Source organism: Coregonus clupeaformis, chromosome 15, assembly GCF_020615455.1.
Source record: "Coregonus clupeaformis isolate EN_2021a chromosome 15, ASM2061545v1, whole genome shotgun sequence".
Lineage (NCBI taxonomy): Eukaryota > Metazoa > Chordata > Actinopteri > Salmoniformes > Salmonidae > Coregonus > Coregonus clupeaformis.
In genome coordinates, this window is record NC_059206.1 from 3470716 (window position 1) to 3493641 (window position 22926).

The 22926-nt window shown below is 42.3% G+C and overlaps 2 protein-coding genes across 4 annotated transcripts in view; both read left to right on the forward strand.

Moving 5' to 3' along the window:
• The first annotated feature begins 861 nt into the window (after positions 1-861).
• On the forward strand, positions 862-4530 carry LOC121583205 (U6 snRNA-associated Sm-like protein LSm1). Of its 3 annotated transcripts, none has more exons than XM_041899400.2 (4): positions 862-1039; positions 1511-1579; positions 1679-1794; positions 3943-4530. In XM_041899400.2, exons 1-4 carry the CDS (start codon positions 970-972, stop codon positions 4150-4152), a joined length of 465 nt encoding a protein of 154 aa, XP_041755334.1. In that variant the 5' UTR covers positions 862-969; the 3' UTR covers positions 4153-4530. The 3 variants fall into 3 exon arrangements, with proteins under 3 accessions (XP_041755334.1, XP_041755335.1, XP_041755336.1); XM_041899401.2 differs by having other exon boundaries at positions 3964-4530; XM_041899402.2 differs by having other exon boundaries at positions 3997-4530.
• An 11794-nt stretch (positions 4531-16324) lies between these two features.
• Positions 16325-22926, forward strand: part of si:dkey-34e4.1 (carboxyl-terminal PDZ ligand of neuronal nitric oxide synthase protein) — a 150473-nt gene continuing 143871 nt past the window's right edge. Inside the window, exons 1-2 of the mRNA XM_041897696.2 lie at positions 16325-16926; positions 17772-17843. Coding sequence (XP_041753630.1) covers positions 16822-16926; positions 17772-17843 — 177 coding nt within the window. The 5' untranslated portion in view covers positions 16325-16821. The remainder of the gene's footprint in view (positions 16927-17771; positions 17844-22926) is intronic.

The window sequence follows — 22926 nt, forward strand, 5'->3', positions numbered from 1 at the left end:
CACACATACACAATCCATGTCTCAATTGTCTCAAAGCTTAAAAATCATTCTTTAACCTGTCTCCTCCCCTTCATCTACACTGATTTAAGTGGATTTAACAGGTGACATCAATATGTAATGGAAGAAGTAGGTGTTTCTAATGTTTTGTACACTCAGTGTATGTTCCAGCAGAGGAAAGCAGCACAGCAGTGACTGGGATCTTTGGGTTAAATTAGTCCATATGGTATAGTCTCTGTGGGAACTTAGAGAAGAATGAGTAGACCAACAGAAGCAGTAAGAGAGTTAAAGACAGTAATATATTTGTATTTTATAGAACGCAGATAATGGCCAGAATTTCCATCCATGGTCAAACTCCTAACATGAATACATTATCTCACACTTTTGGCGTCACTGGGGGAATGGGAAAATGAAACCAACCAAGAATGGTACTGGGTCGTCCCTAGTTACCACAGCCACAAAGTCATAATTATGACTAAACCCCACCTATTTTTAAAAATGTTTTATCTTCTTACAATCTGTTTTTAAATCTAAGCCTAAATTTACCCCTAACTTTAACCACACTGCTAACCTTATGCCTAACCCTAACCTTAAATTAAGACCAATTTCGACTTTGTAGCTGTGGTAACTAGTGACAACCATGGTATTATACAGGGATAAGAATTGGGTGGAAAAGGATTTTGAAGATAATATAAATTATTATTGGTGTCTATTCGAGTTTAATATTATAACATACAGACAAATAAATATATTATGTAATAACCACTCTAGAATTAAAACCTCAAGCGGCGTCAAATTTGGTTTGACCAATAGTAGCAGAGAACGGGGCTACCCAACTGTCTCGTGCGTACGTTACATAACAGGAAGTGTTTCATCGTCGCCCGAACCGAACTGCACGAGAATTCCATGGCCTGAAAGGACAGTGACACAACAGCAAATAACCCCTCTAAATTTGCACCAAACATCGTGTACATGAGATTTACAAGCCGACCAAAAATGAACTACATGCCAGGAACAGCCAGCCTCATCGAGGATATCGATAGTAAGTCGATGGCGCTGCATGGCCACTCCAAGGCTTGCTTACGCCGCTAGCCGGTGTTGTGTTGAGATGCACCGGTTTCTACCACTGGCTGTTGGTTGGTTCTGGTAGAGGGTTTTCGAAATAATGTCCATTGATATATTTGTTAGATAACAGCTTCTAAAGCAGTGCCAACATGACATGCACACACATGGCATTACCAGAGGACATGATGTGCGCACCTGGCACTCCGATGAGTACACACCTGAACACTGTTATCAGATCAACTGTCAGTAGCCTGCATAGCTACCTCCCTATGTCTGGGGCAACGGCTGTAGGCCGCAATTGTAAGCAGAACATGACCAGTAGGCTACTAATCTAACCATTAATAATCATGTTCTCTTTTCATAAGCCACCAACAAAAATGCACACTTAAAACCATAGTAATTGCATCATATGCAATGCAATGATTTTACTGCATGTTTCAATTTACAGAAAAACATCTCGTCCTGCTCAGAGATGGAAGAACATTGATCGGCTTTCTCAGAAGCATTGATCAGTTTGGTATGTAAGTATTCGGACCATTGCATTGCAATACCATTGTATTGCATACCACATAGTCGGAAAGCAACCAAGCATTTTTGCGTGTTTGTGTGTGTGTAGCCAACCTGGTGCTACAGCAGACGGTGGAGCGGATCCACGTGGGCAAGAGGTATGGAGACATCCCTCGAGGAATCTTCATCGTCAGGGGAGAGAACGTCGTCCTCCTGGGGGAGATCGTAAGTCGGCAACACACACACATAGACCCCCCTCTACACTCCAAGTATGGGTAGTTGCATCCCAATATGGCGACCGGAGTATGGGGGAGTGGGTGTATGAAAAGCGAATCGGCTATTTGGGCAGATTTGTTGCCACTTAAGACTGTTTTTCGTGGCTGATTGGGCTGCACTACGAGTCGATAGTAAGCTGCTATTGTCCGTTTTATAACTGAACATTTACAATTATTTGTGTAAAACTAACAGTGAAATACAACTCAGACCCATCCTCTGGCTTCAAAACAGAAGTCCAAACTCTCGCGGTACAGTAGCTCAATGTACGATAGTTGCATGGCAAGAAACGGAAGGAAAAGAGAATTTGTAAGTCGCTCTGGATAAGAGCGTCTGCTAAATGACGTAAATGTAAAACATAGCTCAGTCAAAACTGTCTAACCTATAGCAGAGCACTTTTGACACGCCCACTACTTTCCTTTCCACATGTCCACTCCTTTCCTTTCCACATGCCCACTCCTTTCCTTTCCACATGCCCACTCCTTTCCTTTCCACATGCCCACTCCTTTCCTTTCCACATGCCCACTCCTTTCCTTTCCACATGCCCACTACTTTCCTTTCCACATGCCCACTACTTTCCTTTCCACATGCCCACTACTTTCCTTTCCACATGCCCACTACTTTCCTTTCCACATGCCCACTCCTTTCCTTTCCACATGCCCACTCCTTTCCTTTCCTTTCCACATGCCCGCTACTTTCCTTTCCACATGCCCGCTCCTTTCCTTTCCACATGCCCACTACTTTCCTTTCCACATGCCCACTACTTTCCTTTCCACATGCCCACTACTTTCCTTTCCACATGCCCACTACTTTCCTTTCCACATGCCCACTACTTTCCTTTCCACATGCCCACTACTTTCCTTTCCACATGCCCACTACTTTCCTTTCCACATGCCCACTCCTTTCCTTTCCTTTCCACATGCCCACTCCTTTCCTTTCCTTTCCACATGCCCGCTACTTTCCTTTCCACATGCCCGCTACTTTCCTTTCCACATGCCCGCTCCTTTCCTTTCCACATGCCCACTACTTTCCTTTCCACATGCCCACTACTTTCCTTTCCACATGCCCACTCCTTTCCTTTCCTTTCCACATGCCCACTCCTTTCCTTTCCTTTCCACATGCCCGCTACTTTCCTTTCCACATGCCCGCTCCTTTCCTTTCCACATGCCCACTCCTTTCCTTTCCACATGCCCACTCCTTTCCTTTCCACATGCCCACTACTTTCCTTTCCACATGCCCACTACTTTCCTTTCCACATGCCCACTACTTTCCTTTCCACATGCCCACTCCTTTCCTTTCCACATGCCCACTACTTTCCTTTCCACATGCCCGCTCCTTTCCTTTCCACATGCCCGCTACTTTCCTTTCGACACACACACTCCTTTCGACACGCCCACTCCTTTCCTTTCCACATGCCCACTCCTTTCCTTTCCACATGCCCACTACTTTCCTTTCCACATGCCCACTCCTTTCCTTTCCTTTCCACATGCCCACTCCTTTCCTTTCCACATGCCCACTCCTTTCCTTTCCACATGCCCACTCCTTTCCTTTCCACATGCCCACTACTTTCCTTTCCACATGCCCACTCCTTTCCTTTCCTTTCCACATGCCCACTACTTTCCTTTCCACATGCCCACTACTTTCCTTTCCACATGCCCGCTCCTTTCCTTTCCACATGCCCGCTCCTTTCCTTTCGACACACACACTCCTTTCGACACGCCCACTACTTTCCTTTCCACATGCCCACTACTTTCCTTTCCACATGCCCACTCCTTTCCTTTCCACATGCCCACTCCTTTCCTTTCCACATGCCCACTCCTTTCCTTTCCTTTCCACATGCCCACTCCTTTCCTTTCCTTTCCACATGCCCACTACTTTCCTTTCCACATGCCCACTCCTTTCCTTTCCACATGCCCACTCCTTTCCTTTCCACATGCCCACTCCTTTCCTTTCCACACACCCGCTACTTTCCTTTCGACACACACTCCTTTCAACACGCCCACTACTTTCCTTTCGACACACCCACTCGCCCATACTCCGGTCACAATATTGGGATGCAACTACCCCCTTCTCCTACACACACATACACAAATGTCTTAGTGTGTGTGTATACCTGTGAAGGACCTGGAGAAGGAGAGTGACACCAGTCTGCAGCAGGTGTGTATCGAGGACATCCTGGAGGAGCAGCGGCTGCAACAGCAGAGCAGGCAGGAGGCAGAGAAGACCAAACACCTGGCCCTGAAGGAGAGAGGCCTGGTCATGCCCAGACCAGACATCATGGACGAATACGGAGTACAGCACCAATACTGACCGGTATACATACATACATACATGTCCATGATACATGCGCACACACACACACACACACACACACACACACACACGGTCAATAGATAATGATCCAAGTTCACCATCTTTACTTTACCTTTGAGAGTGAATCCCCAATGTACTGGGCACCTATGATAAAGCACCTTATTTCACATTCAGAGTTTTATATTATGTTTCCCTAAGAGTATCATGGCACTGACATAAATGTACAGTATTTTGTTTGAACCATTCTTTTAAACTATTTTGTGAGGTGTAATGAAATCTACATTTTGATTTGTACAGAAGTGAAAAGATGATTAATCAAAGTTGTACATCACTGGAAAGGCCTTTGTTTGTATTAAACATGTTTATTTTTTAGAACATGGTGTGTCGTGTGTTATCAGTGGTTGTGTTTGTAGGTTAGCTGTAGTTTAAGTTTGAGTAGCTAGGTCTATCGGAGGTACCAGTCCAAGATATGGCGAAATCTCACTAGTGTACCTGCGGCTGAGCCTCCTTTTGGAGCAGTTCTATATCTGACCAGTAGAGGATGTGCTTGCACTACTTTAGCCATGCATCTTTACTCGCCTCTTTCTGCATATGTCTGGTGTTCGTGTCACTGAAGAAATTTGCAGCTAAAATGCCAGATATCATTTGATTAGGCTTATTACACATGAATATGACACCTGAGTAAACTTGTGCTTGATTATGTTTAAATTCGTGCCTGATCTGATAAAAAGCTTTAAAAAAAGGCTTGGTTTCAAATGCTATCCAATGAATTATACATATTGGTAGCGTATAATAAATGTTTAACATATTTCAAATAAATATGCTAAATTAATATTTTGTGTGTGTATGTAAAAGCAGGCCATATTCACTCAATACATCCCTTCATCGGTCACCCTGGAAACAGCTTCACCTCATTCTTTTTTCTGTTTCATCTGTATCTTGTATGCTAACACCATAGTTGGTACTGTTCACACTGTGTGCTACATTGTTACTAAGCTACAGCATCTATTTTACACTCACTGTAGTGTACACTCTTAGAAAAAAGGTTCGATTCCCACGGGGGGCCAGTATGAAAAAATTAAAAATAATGTATGTACTCACTAACTGTAAGTCGCTCTGGATAAGAGCGTCTGCTAAATGACTAAAATGTACATTTAAATAAGCACAGGTTCAAGCTGCATGCAGCGCCCCTGGATGGAGAGCATGTTGTGAGGTTAAGGGCCCAACGGTAGGGGAATATTTTGGGGATGAGAACCCAGAAGCCCTCCAGTTGTCAGATCAATTCTGTTTTTTTACTAGCGCTCAGGCGGGATTCGAACCAGACACCATTGGGCTCGATCCGAAAATGTGGTTGGAGGCGCTATATGTATGGTGTGACGCAATTGCGCAGCATCCGGCCAAATTGAGCTCTGTACTGCATCGCCATGCTTCTCTCAAATTTTTTAACAATGCGGAGGGCTAGGTATAGCTCCACATTGACATGATTGGTTGACGGTAGGTGAGGGCGGGAGGTCCTGTATAAACACAAACTCACTTGACAACTTCCTTCACAACAGCTCTGCACTGCTCGGCAATGCGCAAGAAGCATGAATGCCCTGACTTCTGCAGAGGCCATATCACCGGAAATGTTGCACGGCCAATGCAGATGACGGATTGACCATGCAGCGCCTTTTTAGCTGCTGGGCTACCTTCCTGCTGGACTGGTTCCAGAGAAGAATAAAAAAGGAGCAAAAACATGAGTTCATCTCCAGAAATAAGCATCAGTTTATCTGCCAAAATGAAGACAAAATGCTATACAGACATAATTATTATGATATAGAAGAACAACTTACATGCAGTTTAAAGAGGCATCTTCTGCCTCTGATAGTTGTGGGTTACTGCCAGACTGAGAAAAACAGATACTGTGTTAAGTCATGTAATGATTAACTAGTCTATTGAATCACCAAGACTTAAAGCCAATTTATGCTTGATCTGAAAATGTGGTTGGAGGCGCCGTATGGATGATGTGACGCAATTCCACAGCCTCTGGAGGCATGCAGAGGCCAAATTGAGCGCTATACCGCATCGCCATGCACCTCTCAAATTCTGGAACAATGTGGAGGCTCCATATTGCTCCTCATTGACATGAGTGGTTGACAGTAGGTGAGGGCGGGAGATCTTGTACAGTGGGGGAAAAAAGTATTTAGTCAGCCACCAATTGTGCAAGTTCTCCCACTTAAAAAGATGAGAGAGGCCTGTAATTTTCATCATAGGTACACGTCAACTATGACAGACAAAATGAGAAAAGAAAATCCAGAAAATCACATTGTAGGATTTTTAATGAATTTATTTGCAAATTATGGTGGAAAATAAGTATTTGGTCAATAACAAAAGTTTCTCAATACTTTGTTATATACCCTTTGTTGGCAATGACACAGGTCAAACGTTTTCTGTAAGTCTTCACAAGGTTTTCACACACTGTTGCTGGTATTTTGGCCCATTCCTCCATGCAGATCTCCTCTAGAGCAGTGATGTTTTGGGGCTGTCGCTGGGCAACACGGACTTTCAACTCCCCTCCAAATATTTTCTATGGGGTTGAGATCTGGAGACTGGCTAGGCCACTCCAGGACCTTGAAATGCTTCTTACGAAGCCACTCCTTCGTTGCCCGGGCGGTGTGTTTGGGATCATTGTCATGCTGAAAGACCCAGCCACGTTTCATCTTCAATGCCCTTGCTGATGGAAGGAGGTTTTCACTCAAAATCTCACGATACATGGCCCCATTTATTATTTCCTTTACACGGATCAGTCGTCCTTGTCCCTTTGCAGAAAAACAGCCCCTAAGCATGATGTTTCCACCCCCATGCTTCACAGTAGGTATGGTGTTCTTTGGATGCAACTCAGCATTCTTTGTCCTCCAAACACGACGAGTTGAGTTTTTACCAAAAAGTTCTATTTTGGTTTCATCTGACCATATGACATTCTCCCAATCCTCTTCTGGATCATCCAAATGCACTCTAGCAAACTTCAGACAGGCCTGGACATGTACTGGCTTAAGCAGGGGGACACGTCTTGCACTGCAGGATTTGAGTCCCTGGCAGCGTAGTGTGTTATTGATGGTAGGCTTTGTTACTTTGGTCCCAGCTCTCTGCAGGTCATTCACTAGGTCCCCCCGTGTGGTTCTGGGATTTTTGCTCACCGTTCTTGTGATCATTTTGACCCCACGGGGTGAGATCTTGCGTGGAGCCCCAGATCGAGGGAGATTATCAGTGGTCTTGTATGTCTTCCATTTCCTAATAATTGCTCCCACAGTTGATTTCTTCAAACCAAGCTGCTTACCTATTGCAGATTCAGTCTTCCCAGCCTGGTGCAGGTCTACAATTTTGTTTCTGGTGTCCTTTGACAGCTCTTTGGTCTTGGCCATAGTGGAGTTTGGAGTGTGACTGTTTGAGGTTGTGGACAGGTGTCTTTATATACTGATAACAAGTTCAAACAGGTGCCATTAATACAGGTAACGAGTGGAGGACAGAGGAGCCTCTTAAAGAAGAAGCTACAGGTCTGTGAGAGCCAGAAATCTTGCTTGTTTGTAGGTGACCAAATACTTATTTTCCACCATAATTTGCAAATAAATTCATTAAAAATCCCTACAATGTGATTTTCTGGATTTTTTTCCTCAATTTGTCTGTCATAGTTGACGTGTACCTATGATGAAAATGACAGGCCTCTCTCATCTTTTTAAGTGGGAGAACTTGCACAATTGGTGGCTGACTAAATACTTTTTTCCCCCACTGTATAAACACAAACTCACTTCCTTGACAACTTCCTTCACAACAGCTCTGTGCTGCTCCGCAATGCGCAAGAAGTATGAATGCCTAGACTTCTGCAGAGGCCATATCACCATAAATGCTGCATGGCCAATGCAGATGTTGGATTGACCATGCAGTGCCTTTAATGAGCTCCATTTGACCTCTGCAAGGATCCAGAGGCTCAGCAATTGCATCACATTTCCAGAGCAAGCATAAGTTGGGTTTAGCAATTGGGGGCTGGTGCGGGTGAACATACAGCTGACCCACGTACCACTAGCCTACTTGCAAGTAGCTTACCATTAAGCATGTTATTTTTCAATGTATTAAGGTAAGCAAAGTTTATTATTTAATTCAAATACATGAAGCCAAAGTATGATAAACCATAGGCCAGATGAAGTGTTATTAGAATTTGAGCATGTTTGTAAGCAGCTAGCTAAACAGAAAAGGCTACTTTAATTTGCCACTTTACAAGCTAGCCAGCTAACTCTTTCAAATAAATGTTATTTTTATAATGGGATATGCCAAATAGAGCTACAGACCCAGCCTGACATTGGCAATTAGTTAATTGTTTATTTTATTTCAGTGTGGAGTCAATTGAGGGACTAGCCTATGTTTCGTGAAGCCATTAGAAGACTGTTGCTGACTGAGAGGAGATAATTTATACATAATCTATTTATAATAAATGATGTATAATAAGAGCTCCGCATTTGCGTCAAACCCTTTATATGGAGCCTACGGATCGCATTTTAGGAGCAAGCATAAATTGGCTAAAACCCGCAAATATAAAAAATGTCTGTAGGCTAGTGAGAGACAGCTGAAGGATTTTTTGACAGGGGTTGCGTGATTTTTTTTAGCAGATATGTTTTGCTTATAATTTCCGACATTTTGGTGGGCTATTTGTTAGTCAACTTGTCTATAATTATATACAGTGGGGAGAACAAGTATTTGATACACTGCCGATTTTGCAGGTTTTCCTACTTACAAAGCATGTAGAGGTCTGTAATTTTTATCATAGGTACACTTCAACTGTGAGAGACGGAATCTAAAACAAAAATCCAGAAAATGACATTGTATGATTTTTAAGTAATTAATTTGCATTTTATTGCATAACATAAGTATTTGATCACCTACCAACCAGTAAGAATTCCGGCTCTCACAGACCTGTTAGTTTTTCTTTAAGAAGCCCTCCTGTTCTCCACTCATTACCTGTATTAACTGCACCTGTTTGAACTCGTTACCTGTATAAAAGACACCTGTCCACACACTCAATCAAAAAGACTCCAATCTCTCCACAATGGCCAAGACCAGAGAGCTGTGTAAGGACATCAGGGATAAAATTGTAGACCTGCACAAGGCTGGGATGGGCTACAGGACAATAGGCAAGCAGCTTGGTGAGAAGGCAACAACTGTTGGCGCAATTATTAGAAAATGGAAGAAGTTTAAGATGACGGTCTAGGGCTCCATGCAAGATCTCACCTCGTGGGGCATCAATGATCATGAGGAAGATGAGGGATCAGCCCAGAACTACACGGCAGGACCTGGTCAATGACCTGAAGAGAGCTGGGACCACATTCTCAAAGGAAACCATTAGTAACACACTACGCTGTCATGGATTAAAATCCTGCAGCGCACGCAAGGTCCCCCTGCTCAACATTTTACATTTTTCATTTTAGTCATTTAGCAGACGCTCTTATCCAGAGCGACTTACAGTTAGTGAATACATATTTTTTTTATACTGGCCCCCCGTGGGAAACGAACCCACAACCCTGGCGTTGCAAACGCCATGCTCTATCAACTGAGCTACATCCCTGCCGGCCATTCCCTCCCCTACCCTGGACGACGCTGGGCCAATTGTGCGCCGCCCATGAGTCTCCCGGTCGCGGCCGGCGGCGACAGAGCCTGGATTCGAACCAGGATCTCTAGTGGCACAGTTAGCACTGGGATGCAGTGCCTTAGACCACTGCGCCACTCAGGAGCGCCAGCGCATGTCCAGGCCCGTCTGAAGTTTGCCAATGACCATCTGGATGATCCAGAGGAGGAATGGGAGAAGGTCATGTGGTCTGATGAGACAAAAATAGAGCTTTTTGGTCTAAACTCCATTCACCGTGTTTGGAGGAAGAAGAAGGATGAGTACAACCCCAAGAACACCATCCCAACCGTGAAGCATGGAGGTGGAAACATAATTCTTTGGGGATGCTTTTCTGCAAAGGGGACAGGACGACTGCACCGTATTGAGGGAAGGATGGATGGGGCCATGTATCGCGAGATCTTGGCCAACAACCTCCTTCCCTCAGTAAGAGCATTGAAGATGGGTCGTGGCTGGGTCTTCCAGCATGACAACAACCCAAAACACACAGCCAGGGCAACTAAGGAGTGGCTCCGTAAGAAGCATCTCAAGGTCCTGGAGTGGCCTAGCCAGTCTCCAGACCTGAACCCAATAGAAAATCTTTGGAGGGAGCTGAAAGTCCGTATTGCCCAGCGACAGCCCCAAAACCTGAAGGATCTGGAGAAGGTCTGTATGGAGGAGTGGGCCAAAATCCCTGCTGCAGTGTGTGCAAACCTGGTCAAGACCTACAGGAAACGTATGATCTCTGTAATTGCAAACAAAGGTTTCTGTACCAAATATTAAGTTCTGCTTTTCTGATGTATCAAATACTTATGTCATGCAATAAAATGCAAATTAATTACTTAATCATACAATGTGATTTTCTGGATTTTTGTTTTAGATTCCGTCTCTCACAGTTGAAATGTACCTATGATAAAAATGACAGACCACTACATGCTTTGTAAGTAGGAAAACCTGCAAAATCGGCAGTGTATCAAATACTTGTTCTCCCCACTGTACATGCAGCTTCTCTTCAGTCATTAGCCTATATGTTGCCCTAGAAGACTAAAATAAACCCTTGCTCACCGGAATAATGTCATAAATGTATACAATGAATGCTTCAATCTAGTTGACGTTGGTAAAGTTTTCTTTGTCATCTTTACTTCTTTCGCAGAGCAAAAATGTTTATGTACTAGGGAGAAAATGCAATAACTAAATAAAAACTGGAAGATTTTCTGTGTAAAATGTCCAAATGACATCAGTTAGACCGGTTGTAAGGAAATAGAAAGCTGTGAAAATGACCCAACATGTTTTTGATAAGATTTCAGGTCGTCTTGGATGCATATTTTATGTGGTTGAAATACTATCAGCTTTTATGATGCTGATAAAGATATCACCTCTACAGATGGTCCCTAATTGCACATTTGCGTTCTCTCAAGACGCTGAAAGAAATATATCCTATTTCTCCACACCTGTTCCCAAGACAAAATGTAGGCTACATTTGTTGTAGACCTATAATTTTACTGCAAGAAATGCCCTAATTCTGCTGGAGTAAATATTAAGGCTATGTGAGAGGTTATAGACTTACTGTTAGTGTCCAGATTTCAGTTTCCATTTAACCCATCTGAACAGTATAGGCTACAGTTCCCTTGACGTGCCATAGGCCTATTTGAATTCCCCGTCTTGTGACTGTCAAATTTGTATAGCGTGCCTCACAATCATTACACATAACATAGCTGGCACTGCAATCATCCTCTTTTACCACTTCACCAACTCTCCATTTAGCAGCTTTTCTCTTATTGAATTAAACTCCGACTTTTTCTGCCCATTGCCAAAAGCATTTGGCGATTGGTTTGTAGACTATTTGGTGCGTTGCTACAGTTAGACCCTAAAGCTTAGGTTTACGCAAAAATGCCCGATAGCCAAAAAATAATGAACGAAAAAGCTCAATGTAGCCTATAGATAGGCTATAAATTGCACAAGAATGATACATTTCTGGATTTTTTTATGTAGGCTATTGTTTTCTCTTTATTCAAGCTGCCCGCCACCCACCCGCCCTTCATCCGCACAATACAGTGCATTCGAAAAGTATTCAGACCCCTTGACTTTTCCCATATTTTGTTACATTACAGCCTTATTCTATAATGTATTAAATTGTGTTTTCCCCTCATCAATCTACACACAATACCCCATAATGACAAAGCAACAACTATTTTTTAATAAATTTTTGCAAATGTATAAAAAAAAAACCTGATATATTACATTTAAATAAGTATTCAGACCATTTACTCAGTACTTTGTTGAAGCACCTTTGGCAGCGATTCTTCTTGGGTATGACACTACAAGCTTGGCACACCTGTATTTGGGGAGTTTCTCCCATTCTTCTCTGCAGATCCTCTCAAGCTCTGTCAGGTTGGATGGGGAGCGTCGCTGCACAGCTATTTTCAGGTCTCTCCAGAGATGTTCGATCGGGTTCAAGTCTGGGCCACTCAAGGACATTCAGAGACTTGTCCCGAAGCCACTCCTGCGTTTTCTTGGCTGTGTGCTTAGGGTCGTTGTCCTGTTGGAAGGTGAACCTTCGCCCCAGTCTGAGGTCCTGAGCGCTCTGGAGCAGGTTTTCATCAAGGATCTCTCTGTACTTTGCTCTGTTCATCTTTCCCTTGATCCTGAAAATCATCCCCACAGCATGATGCTGCCACCACCATGCTTCACCATAGGGATGGTGCAGGTTTCCTCCAGACGTGAGGCTTAGTATTCAGGCCAAAGAGTTACATTTTGGTTTCATCAGACCAGAGAATCTTGTTTCTCATGGTCTGAGAGTCTTTAGGTGCCTTTTGGCAAACTCCAAGTGGGCTGTCATGTGCCTTTTACTGAGGAGTGGCTTCTGTCTGGCCACTCTACCAGTGGCGGCTCCTGAACAAATTCTCAGGAGGGGCAATTTTTCTGATGATTTAGGTGACCTACACACATTTTAAAAAAGATATGTCCAGCAACAACATGAAGACAGGGGCAGCATATAAGTCAATACCAGAAGCATTTATTGACTGATCTGGGGAGATGGATTCCAGTTTCTGTGACAGATTATAAATAATCTCTGATGCCTTTGTTATATTAGCTTTTGGTTGAATGTACTGTCGTAGTAAATATATAATGTTATAGCTTGGTCTGACTAAAATCTTGTGCATGACCCATTTTGTGTTGGGCGTTTGTTTTCAATCAATGCTGTTCCTATCCTATAACAATGGACAAAAGAGTCCTATCTTGTCAGCCTTGTCAGCAGGTGGCCAAGGACAACACCCACGCCATAGGTCTCTCAGTTCTTCCAACTCACGAGTTCTTGCTCTGAGGACACACACACACACACACACACACACACATCATCACTGATAACACACACACACACACACACATCATCACTGTTAAACACACACACACACACACACACACAAATCCCCTCTCTTTAGGCGGAACATTTGAAGACAGAGAACCCGACTCAGAGCCAATGCAACAGTGGAGTGGACCTCGCCCAACTCATCAGGACCAATCAGAAGATCAGAACTACTAGATTCAACCTACATCATTTATTGTATAAAATGTCTGCACACAATGTTTTCGGGGCTCTCTTTCCCTAAGAGTTTGACGAACGAGTCCGTGCACGCGATTCCAGATATCTTTACCTCTGAATAAACTGCCTTTATTATACCATATCCACCCTGTCCAAAGTCTCTACTTGGTCTCAGTTCTCCAGTAAACTTGTGATTATCAACAGTACACAACGGTAACAAACAATTGGGGGAACTCACGGGGCAGATAGTAAGGTCGCAATGACACAGAAAGCAGTTCAATGTCGGGTACAGAGTCGCTCTCTTACCAGGATCGGTCCGCTCTGACCAGGGTGAAGCCGGCCGGCTCCACTTCTCTGTCCGGGACTCTGTCATCCAGCCAAGTCTCCCAGCTGTATTGGGATTCCGCTGCCAGCAGCGTTTTCATTATTTAGTCCGTTCGTAGCGGGTATGTACACGATCAACAAGATCAGTCCAAAACCAACCACTGGAAATCCATGGTTGGCAGAATGTTTGTAAACTAAGTCTATACCAATACGCCACACTGCAGGTCGCAACAGAGACGCTGCTAGCCGCTATTGTCTTAGTTACGTTCATGGTTGCGTCACGTATGACGAAAGCGCGTAAGTGCAAGCCCACAGACACCCATAGAGAATGTATTGAAAGCTTTGAAATTTGAAAAAAATAGATTTTACATGACAGGCTATGAGAGACTTCTGGGCGATTTTCAACTTGACTGAAATCGCCCCAAAAACGGGCGGGGCCATTTGAAGCACGACTTTAGCCTGATTTGACATTTAGTGGCTGGCAGATCAGACGTGAACACTGATAACTACTGTTGCCGTGATATAATTTATTAGAAAAAAAATCCCTTCCTTTTCCCGTTTGGCAGTGCGTCGCCCATATCGCCCTATTGAACAGGCCGTCCCTGCACTCTACCATAAAGGCCTGATTGGTGGAGTGCTGCAGAGATGGTTGTCCTTCTGGAAGGTTCTCCCATCTCCACAGAGGAACTCTGGAGCTCTGTCAGAGTGACCTTTGGGTTCTTGGTCACCTCCCTGACCAAGGCCCTTATCCCCCGATTGCTCAGTTTGGCCGGGCGGCCAGCTCTAGGAAGAGTCTTTTTGGTTCCAAACTTCTTCCATTTAAAAATGATGGAAGCCACTGTGTTCCTGGGGATCTTCAATGCTGCAGAAATGTTTTGGTACCCTTCCCCAGAACTGTGCCTCGACACAATCCTGTCTGGGAGCTCTACGGACAATTCCTTCGACCTCATGGCTTGGTTTTTGCCCTGATATGCACTGTCAACTGTGTGACCTTATATAGACAGGTGTGTGCCTTTCCAAATCATGTCCCATCACTTGAATTTACCACAAGTTGACTCCAAACAAGTTGTAGAAACATCTCAAGGATGATCAATGGAAACAGGATGCACATGAGCTCAATTTCGAGTCTCATAGCAAAGGGTCTGAATACTTATGTAAATACGGTATTTCTGTTTTTTATTTTGAATAAGTTAGCAAAAATGTTTAAAAACCTGTTTTTGCTTTGTCATTATGGGGTATTGTGTGTAGATTTATTTAATCCATTTTAGAATAAGGCTGTAAACTTAACAAAATGTGGAAAAAGTCAAGGGGTCTGAATACTTTCCGAAGGCACTGTATTTCATGACCCTAAACCCGCCCGCCACGCGGATATGACTGCGGATAGTGATGATTTGCAGTCAACCTGCACATCATCACTACTTGGAAGTTGGTTCAACCACCATCCTCTTGTGTCATCACAATGGAATGGATTGGCAGTTGTTTTTTATCGGAATGGCACTCATATTTTGAATTGACCAAAAGGTTCTATATAGACCACCTTTTTTTTTATCTAAGAGTGTATGCTTTTATTAAACACATTATTTTCTGTTGCTTCTAGCTATCATTTAGTTTGCAACAGCACGGGTGTGTTTGAACCTTGTTGTTTGCCACTCAGACAATGTTGCAAAATATTAATTTGATATTCCCCTTGCCATAGAGAGCTGGTGTCGGACGTCAGCTAGCCATTTGTCTGACCAGGCGAAATCATGCAGCAGCATCATTAATATGGATATAAATGTCAATGGAAAACAGCTCAAACAAATTAAAAAGGAATGCTAGCTGTCATTTCAGAGTTTGATGTTACTGGTTAGCTTTTGTTAGCTGTTGATTTCTAAAATCCCCATTAGACCTACACTCTGGGGTAGTGATAGAAACAATGATGTGTATAAACCCTGGACTGACAGGGGCGCTGTATTGAAGCCACAGCGCAGCCTTCTTGGTACTCCTCCTCCATTGTAAAAACTATTTTGGAAGCTACATTTATTCTATTACAGACACCATAATTTATACATGTCATTTTGTCCTTGAAACGTTGAATTGAAATACTGTCGAATTCCATTCATTTCTATGGAGGACTGCTACTACTGGGGAGTGCCAATATGGCCGACAGGTGGTTTCAAAGCCCCTTAATGTCCAATACATAGCATCAGCAATCCAGGGTTTATATACATCATTGGATAGAACCCTCAACGTTCTTCGCCTTCACTGGGTAGGTAGGCCTATATAATATATATAGAACCTTTTTTAGTAAAGTGTTCTTTAATCTCGTCCAAATAACCCAAAAGTTCTATATAGAACCCAAATAACCCTTTTTTCTAAGAGTGTAAGCTCTACAGTTGCTACATTGTAGCCAGTGATGTAGTGGTATGGTTAATCAAAATGTGGCTTCATTAGGCCATTCACCAGGCTGAGTTTCAACAATCTGAAATCAGTAGAAGTCAAAAACCATGTTACACTGTGATATGATTTTAAAGAAATGGGGTTGACTGGACAGAAAGGGTGGGACATGTACGATTATTTATGGTTGACGGTTTATTTGGCGACGTTTTCCCAGTAGACTGGGTTACGTCATGTATTGGAATTTCGCTCCAATCCGGACTCACTGAACTAATGTATATGGCTTTGAACCGCGAGGGCGCAGCGTCAACGCTATCAACAATCACCGAGATTCAAAAACACCCGGAAAGCGACATCCACCAGCAAGCGGCCACCAGCCACCTGCAACAGACCCATACTAGGGCTACCTTTCTGGGCATTGAGAGAAGTTACTATTGTGGTCTAGTATTGGACAGTCTATGGTTTGAATAGATTTGCTAAGCAGAGAACCCTGTACTGACAAAAGGAGTGCCAGCAGCAAGACTAGGCGCTCTTGGAATAAAAGAAAAAGAGGCGCCCAAATCTGTCCCTTCGGTGGACGGGATCCCCTCCATGCGCTTTGAGCGCCACTCTCGCGGAGCTATCGCAACAATGGACTCAGGTCTCCACGGGGAGCTCACTCTGTGTGCCATATCTCAGTGGGTCAGTGGTGGATATGCCTCGTAACGTGTGTTCTTTCCCATGTTAACATCGCTCTCTGATATTGTTTCCTTCACTCGCGTTTGGTAGAAGGTCCAGGGGAATAGGACTGAAGATGCCTGGACGGAACAGGTACAATCTGGTGGACGATGTCGCGGATTCGCGGGTCCCCCTCCATAATGAAGAGGCGTACCAACACGGGATACATTTCCAAGCTAAGGTGAAATGTATATCTACATTTTCTAGAATAAGCAAGGCACTTTGATGTTTTCCCTATATTTATTGTCTTTCCCATTGCGCGTCTTGAAAGAGTTCTGCCGCCGCGTTATATTTTGGTGTCCAACTTCAAAGGTCTCATTTGGGGTAGGACTAGCCTATCATTTCATTTTACATGATTGCATTATAAAACTCATGACTGGTGCACGTTTGTGGTAACGACGTGACTTATTTCTAGCGACTTGAGATACTTTGTCAAATGTCCCCCTCCCCCATATGTTGCAAATATGCTTTCTAGGAGTAAGTTTTCCAAACCTGCAAACATTCACATTTCCCTCCATCTCTGTAGCCTACTTTCACCAGAGTACTCAACATGGACTGTTCTTACTCAAACTATTGGTCATTAATTGCTCAAAAGGAGGCAAAACAGAAAACACAGAACATTATTACAGACGTTTAAGTTAGTAAAACACATATAATAAAGCCTAATGTTTGATGATTTGAGATTAATCCTACAAGATGCTTATAATAAAACACTACAAGTGTATATACCAGTGTAATAACAGTGGAAAAATAAATAACTAGTTATATAGGCTTACACAATATTAGACGGCTACATGTAATGAATTATTGGTTGCAATCGGCTACTAGGCTATGCATAACCACTTACACAGGATAATTACAGGGAGAGGTGTCATGCATTTTATAGTATGGTTATCAAAACATTGTGTTGTTGTGTTTTGTTGCATCTATAACTGTATGTTGAGTGTATTGTCTGATCTAGAACTGTGCTCTTATGTGTTTTGTATAGCTGTCTTATCTATAACGTCTCTTGTGTGTGTTGTTCAGTATGTGGGCAGTCTGGATGTTCCCAGGCCCAACAGTCGTATGGAGATCGTAGCAGCCATGAGGAGGATCAGGGTAAGACAAGCATCATCAACACTTTGATCTGCTTCTCTGCTGTTGATTGCTGTTGTTATTCTGAGAGCATCCACACACTGCACAGATCGCATAAAAACCAACTTGTGTAACATGTGAACCTACAGAAATACTGTGCATCCTCTCCAACAGCACAACTGACATGCATTTATCCACTCACTCACTCGCTCACTCTCACACACACACTTATAGAGATGCTGGAGAGGTGCTTGGCATGTGTGATGAAGAAGTCTCTCCTTTTCTCTCGGCCTGTATTTCTGTTTGTAGGCATTTGTCTATGCAGCTGTTTGTTCCTTTGAGAATGAGATCTGTGTTATACACTAACTACAGCAGAGTAATACAGTGGCCGTTACAATACACAGTGATTACAATACACAGTGATTACAACACACAGTGATTACAACACACAATGCAAACACTCTGTGTCTGTGGTGTTCACAATGGCCTTTCAGAAGGTAGCTGTTTATAGGACAATGAAGCTCATCCCTCTCATATGGGAATACCGTTAAAGGCTGGGGATATGTGTATTCTGCTGAAATGTGAAAGCACATTTTTTGGTGTGTGTGTGTATAAAGGGATAGAGATGACGTGCATACACACTGCTGGAGGGTATCGTGAGGGTGAGATACAATGGTCTCAGGAAGGTGTGTGTGTGTGGCGTCAACGTTGCTGTGGATTGTGGCATGATTATTACTGTGCTCTGCTGAATCATTGCTGCCATCATCGTTTAGCCTTACCCTTTAATTTGCCCAAGTATTATTTCCAACAGGAAGACTTTTGTAAAGATCTTAGAACGACACAGGTCAGAGCATGTAAAAAGTAACTCAAAGAGTGACTGAATAACCGTGAGTCCGCCGGTAGGTTGAGACATGACAAGGTTCTTACCAAAGCCTGACTTAACACCATGCATGGAGCAGACCCAGGGGAAATAACAAACAGATTAGTGAGCAGCTCTGACTGAGCAAAATATTGTTTCTTCTCAGTCTGTCAACATCTGTTGTTGTAGGTTAGAGTGTATTGTGTTTACAGTGAGCTTTCTTCAGCCACCTTAGGAAGTAGAGACGTTGTTGCGCCCTCTTGACAAGAGTGGTGGTGTTGACAAGTCCTCTGTGATGTGGACGCCGAGTAACTTAAAACTTGTGACTCTCTCTGCTACAGTCCCATGGATGTGGATCGGGGCATGTTCCCTCCTCTGTTTCCTGAAGTCAACAGTCAAGTCCTTTGTTTTGCTGATGTTGAGGGAGAGGTTGTTGGGAGAGGTTATCTTTTCTTGGAGGTAGGGCTGTGACATCTTGGTATTTGAGGCTATGGTAATTGGCCAGGCCAATGTACATGGTCACTGGCACATATCAGACTCAAAAGAAACACGTGAATTATTTCTGCAACTTCACTATTACCATTACACTTCATTATTATCAGTAGCATTTTATTATTATTATTGAAGTTATTATTACCTCTAAATATTAGTCTAGTATACAAATTAAGAAATGTCAGATTGGTGAGGATTGTCACATTTTTGTATTGACACAACTTAAAACATAGGCCAGGGTTCCCCAAGTAAAAAAGAAAAAGAAAAGGTTGTATTTTTATTGTTGGACATAAAAGATTGTAAAAACACCAGCAAATCAGCTCCAAGTGATTTTTATTTTGGAATCTATTCCAAAGTATTCCCACACATAATAGAGAGATACTGTACAGTGCCTTCAGAAATTATTCACACCCCTTGACTTTTTCAAAATGTTGTTGTGTTACAGCCTGAATTTAAAATGGATTCAATTGAGATGTTTTGTCACTGGCCTACACACAATACCCCATAATGTCAAAGTAGAATTTATGTTTTTCAAAATGTTTACAAATTAATAAAAAATGAAAAGCTGTTCAATAAGTATTCAATTCTTTGTTATGGCAAGCCTAAATAAGTTCAGGAGTAAACATATGCTTAACAAGTCACATAATAAGTTGCATGGACTCACTCTGGGAGCCATTATAGTGTTTAACAGGATTTTTGAATGACTACCTCATCTCTGTACCCCACACATACAATTATCTGTAAGACCCCTTAGTCGAGCAGTGAATTTCACACACAGATTCAACCACAAAGACCAGGGAGGTTTTCCAATTCCTTGCAAAAAGGAGTAGATGGGTAAAAATATAAAAAGCAGACATTGAATATCCCTTTGAGCATGGTGAAGTTATTAATTACACTTTGGATGGTGTATCAATACACCAAGTCATTACAAAGATACAGGCGTACTTCCTAACTCAGTTGCCGGAGAGGAAGGAAACCGCTCAGGGATTGCACCATGAGGCCAATGGTAACTTTAAAACAGTTACAGAGTTTAATGGTTGTGATAGGAGAAAACTGAGGATGAATCAACAACATTGTAGTTACTCCACAATGCTAACCTAATTTTCAGAATGAAAAGAAGGAAGCCTGTACAGAATACAAATATTCCAAAACATGCATCCTGTTTGCAACTAGGGACTAAAGTAATACTGCAAAAAATGTTTCAAGTTTTAATGTCACATGCACAAGTACAGTGAAATGCCTTTATTGCATACTCAAAGCCCAACAATGCAATAATCAATAACAATGTATTACTAGAAAAAAACACACGAGAAATAAGAATAAGAAATATGAAATACACAATTAAGTAAGTAAGCATACTATATACAGGAAATATTTAAAAAGTAAGTTCCAATACCATATTTACATGTGCAGGGATACTGGAGTGATAGAGGTAGATATGTATAGGGTAAGGTTACTAGGCAACAGGATATAAGATAAACAGGGTAGCAGCATCTTGCATGTGAGTGGGTGTGTGGGTGTGTAGAGTCAGTATAAATGTATGTGCATATTATGTGTGAGTGAGAAAATGGAGTGAGTGTTTGTGTGTGTGTTGGATTGACAGTGTGTGTGAGTGTAGGACCTTGTGAGTGTGCATAGAGACAGTGCAAATACTGAAATAAAAGGTCAATAAAGATTCAAGGTGAACTCGGTCCGTGTAGCTATTTTGTTAGCTATTTATCATTCGTATTGCTTGGGGATAGAATCTGTTCAAAGCAATTCACTTTTTTCCTGAATACAAAGTGTTATGTTTGGGGCAAATCCAATACAACACATTACTGAGTACCACTCTCCATATTTTCAAGCATAGTGGTGGCTGCATCATGTTATGGGTATGCTTGTAATTGTTAAGGACTGGGTCGTTTTTCAGGATAAAAAATAAACGGAATGGAGCTAAGCACCGGCAAAATCCTAGAGGAAAACTTGGTTGTCTGCTTTCCACCAGACACTGGGATATGAATTTACCTTTCAGCAGGACAATAACCTAAAACACAAGGCCGAATCTACACTGGAGTTGCTTACCAAGTAGACAGTGAATGTTCCTGAATGGCCAAGTTACAGTTTTGACTTAAATCTTCTTGAAAATCAATGGCAAGACCTGACACTTGTCTTGCAATGATCAACAACCAATTTGACAGAGCTTGAAGAATTTTGAAAATAATAATGGGCAAATCCAGGTGTGGAAAGCTCTTAGAGACTTACCCAGAAAGACTCAAAGCTGTAATCGCTGCCAAAGGTGCTTCTACAAAGTATTGACTCAGGGGTGTGAATACTTAAGTAAATTAGATATTTCTGTATTTCATTTTCAATAAAATTTCTACAATTTCTAAAAACATGTTTTCACTTTGTCATTATGGGTTGTTGTTTGTAGATGGGTGAGAAAAAAATCAATGTAATCCATTTTGAATTCAGGCTGTAACACAATTCAGGCACTGTATATGTGATCGTATACAAATTTAAGCAAGGTTTGTTCATTTCGTTACAGTTTTTTCCTTTTCTTTCCCTTTTCATTAGTTTTTCATAGGTGTCTATTTTGTTTAAATGTATGATACTGTTGTCTTAGGCCTCTAAGGACCTATGTAAAAAGGGGAGGTCACAATTCTGTTTGTACACTTGTTAACATGGATATGCTTCTTAATAAACCTATTTGAAACAAGTCATTACACTTCATTATTATCATGGCATTTCATTATTATTATTATTAAGGTTATTACTTATAAATATAAATCTACAAATTAAGAAATGCCAGGTTGGAGAGCATCTATTGCATTTTCGTATTGACACAACATTAGCGCATGACGGAGTCAAAATAAAGATAGGCCTACCTTGTCCTTGTCTGTTAACTTTCTTTAAAAAATAACATAAATACGGATCCTATTTTGACGCACAAATCCATTTCCCAAATTTCCTGAAATATTTGCATTACGTCACAAACCCTGCTGCTGCGGTCATTCGATGGCAGTGGCATTGGCATATGTTCTTCAAAGACAGGACGCCGTAATGAGATAAATAATGTAGCCTAAACTACTGAAAATAGGCATTTTACAAGATTAAATCATGACAGGAGAGTTTTACTCTTGTTAAAGAGATGGAGTCCAGACAGGCTACTTTAGGAAACTTTCTGAATGGACATATAGGCCTATAGAGAGAATCAGCGAACACACAAGCACACCCCTGTAAAAGGATCCGTCAATCAAAGCAACCAGCATATGTCAGATACATGCAAATATTTCTCCTTTCCTTAAAACGTATTAAAAAACCTAAGCCTACAAGATAATTAATTGACAAGGAAAGTATGAAGGGGATAGCTATGTGATAGTATGAAATGGATTACATTTAAGTCATTTAGCGGACGCTCTTATCCAGAGCTACTTACAGTTAGTGATTGCAGACATTATTTTGTATACTGGCCCCCCATGGGAATCGAACCCACAACCCTCGCCATGCTCTACCAACTGAGCTACGTCCCTGCCGGCCATTCCCTCCCCTACCCTGGCCAAATTGTGCGCCGCCCATGGGTCTCCCGGTCGCGGCCGGCGACGACAGAGCCTGGATTCAAACCAGGATCTCTAGTGGCACAGCTAGCACTGCGATGCAATGCCTTAGACCACTGCGCCACTCGAGAGACATTAAAATAGAAACAAATACACGCAGAATGTGCATAGCCTATTTATCGCTGTTGATTACTCTATAAATTAAGAAAATATTCCGTATCAA

Excerpts from the sequence above, each read along its gene's own strand:
- LOC121583205 (XM_041899400.2), top strand. The coding sequence starts at position 970 with ATGAGATTTACAAGCCGACCAAAAATGAACTACATGCCAGGAACAGCC. Across the intron at positions 1,040-1,510 it reads CCTCATCGAGGATATCGATA|AAAAACATCTCGTCCTGCTC; the intron begins GTAAGTCGATGG and ends TTCAATTTACAG. Across the intron at positions 1,795-3,942 it reads TCGTCCTCCTGGGGGAGATC|TGTGTGTGTATACCTGTGAA; the intron begins GTAAGTCGGCAA and ends CAAATGTCTTAG.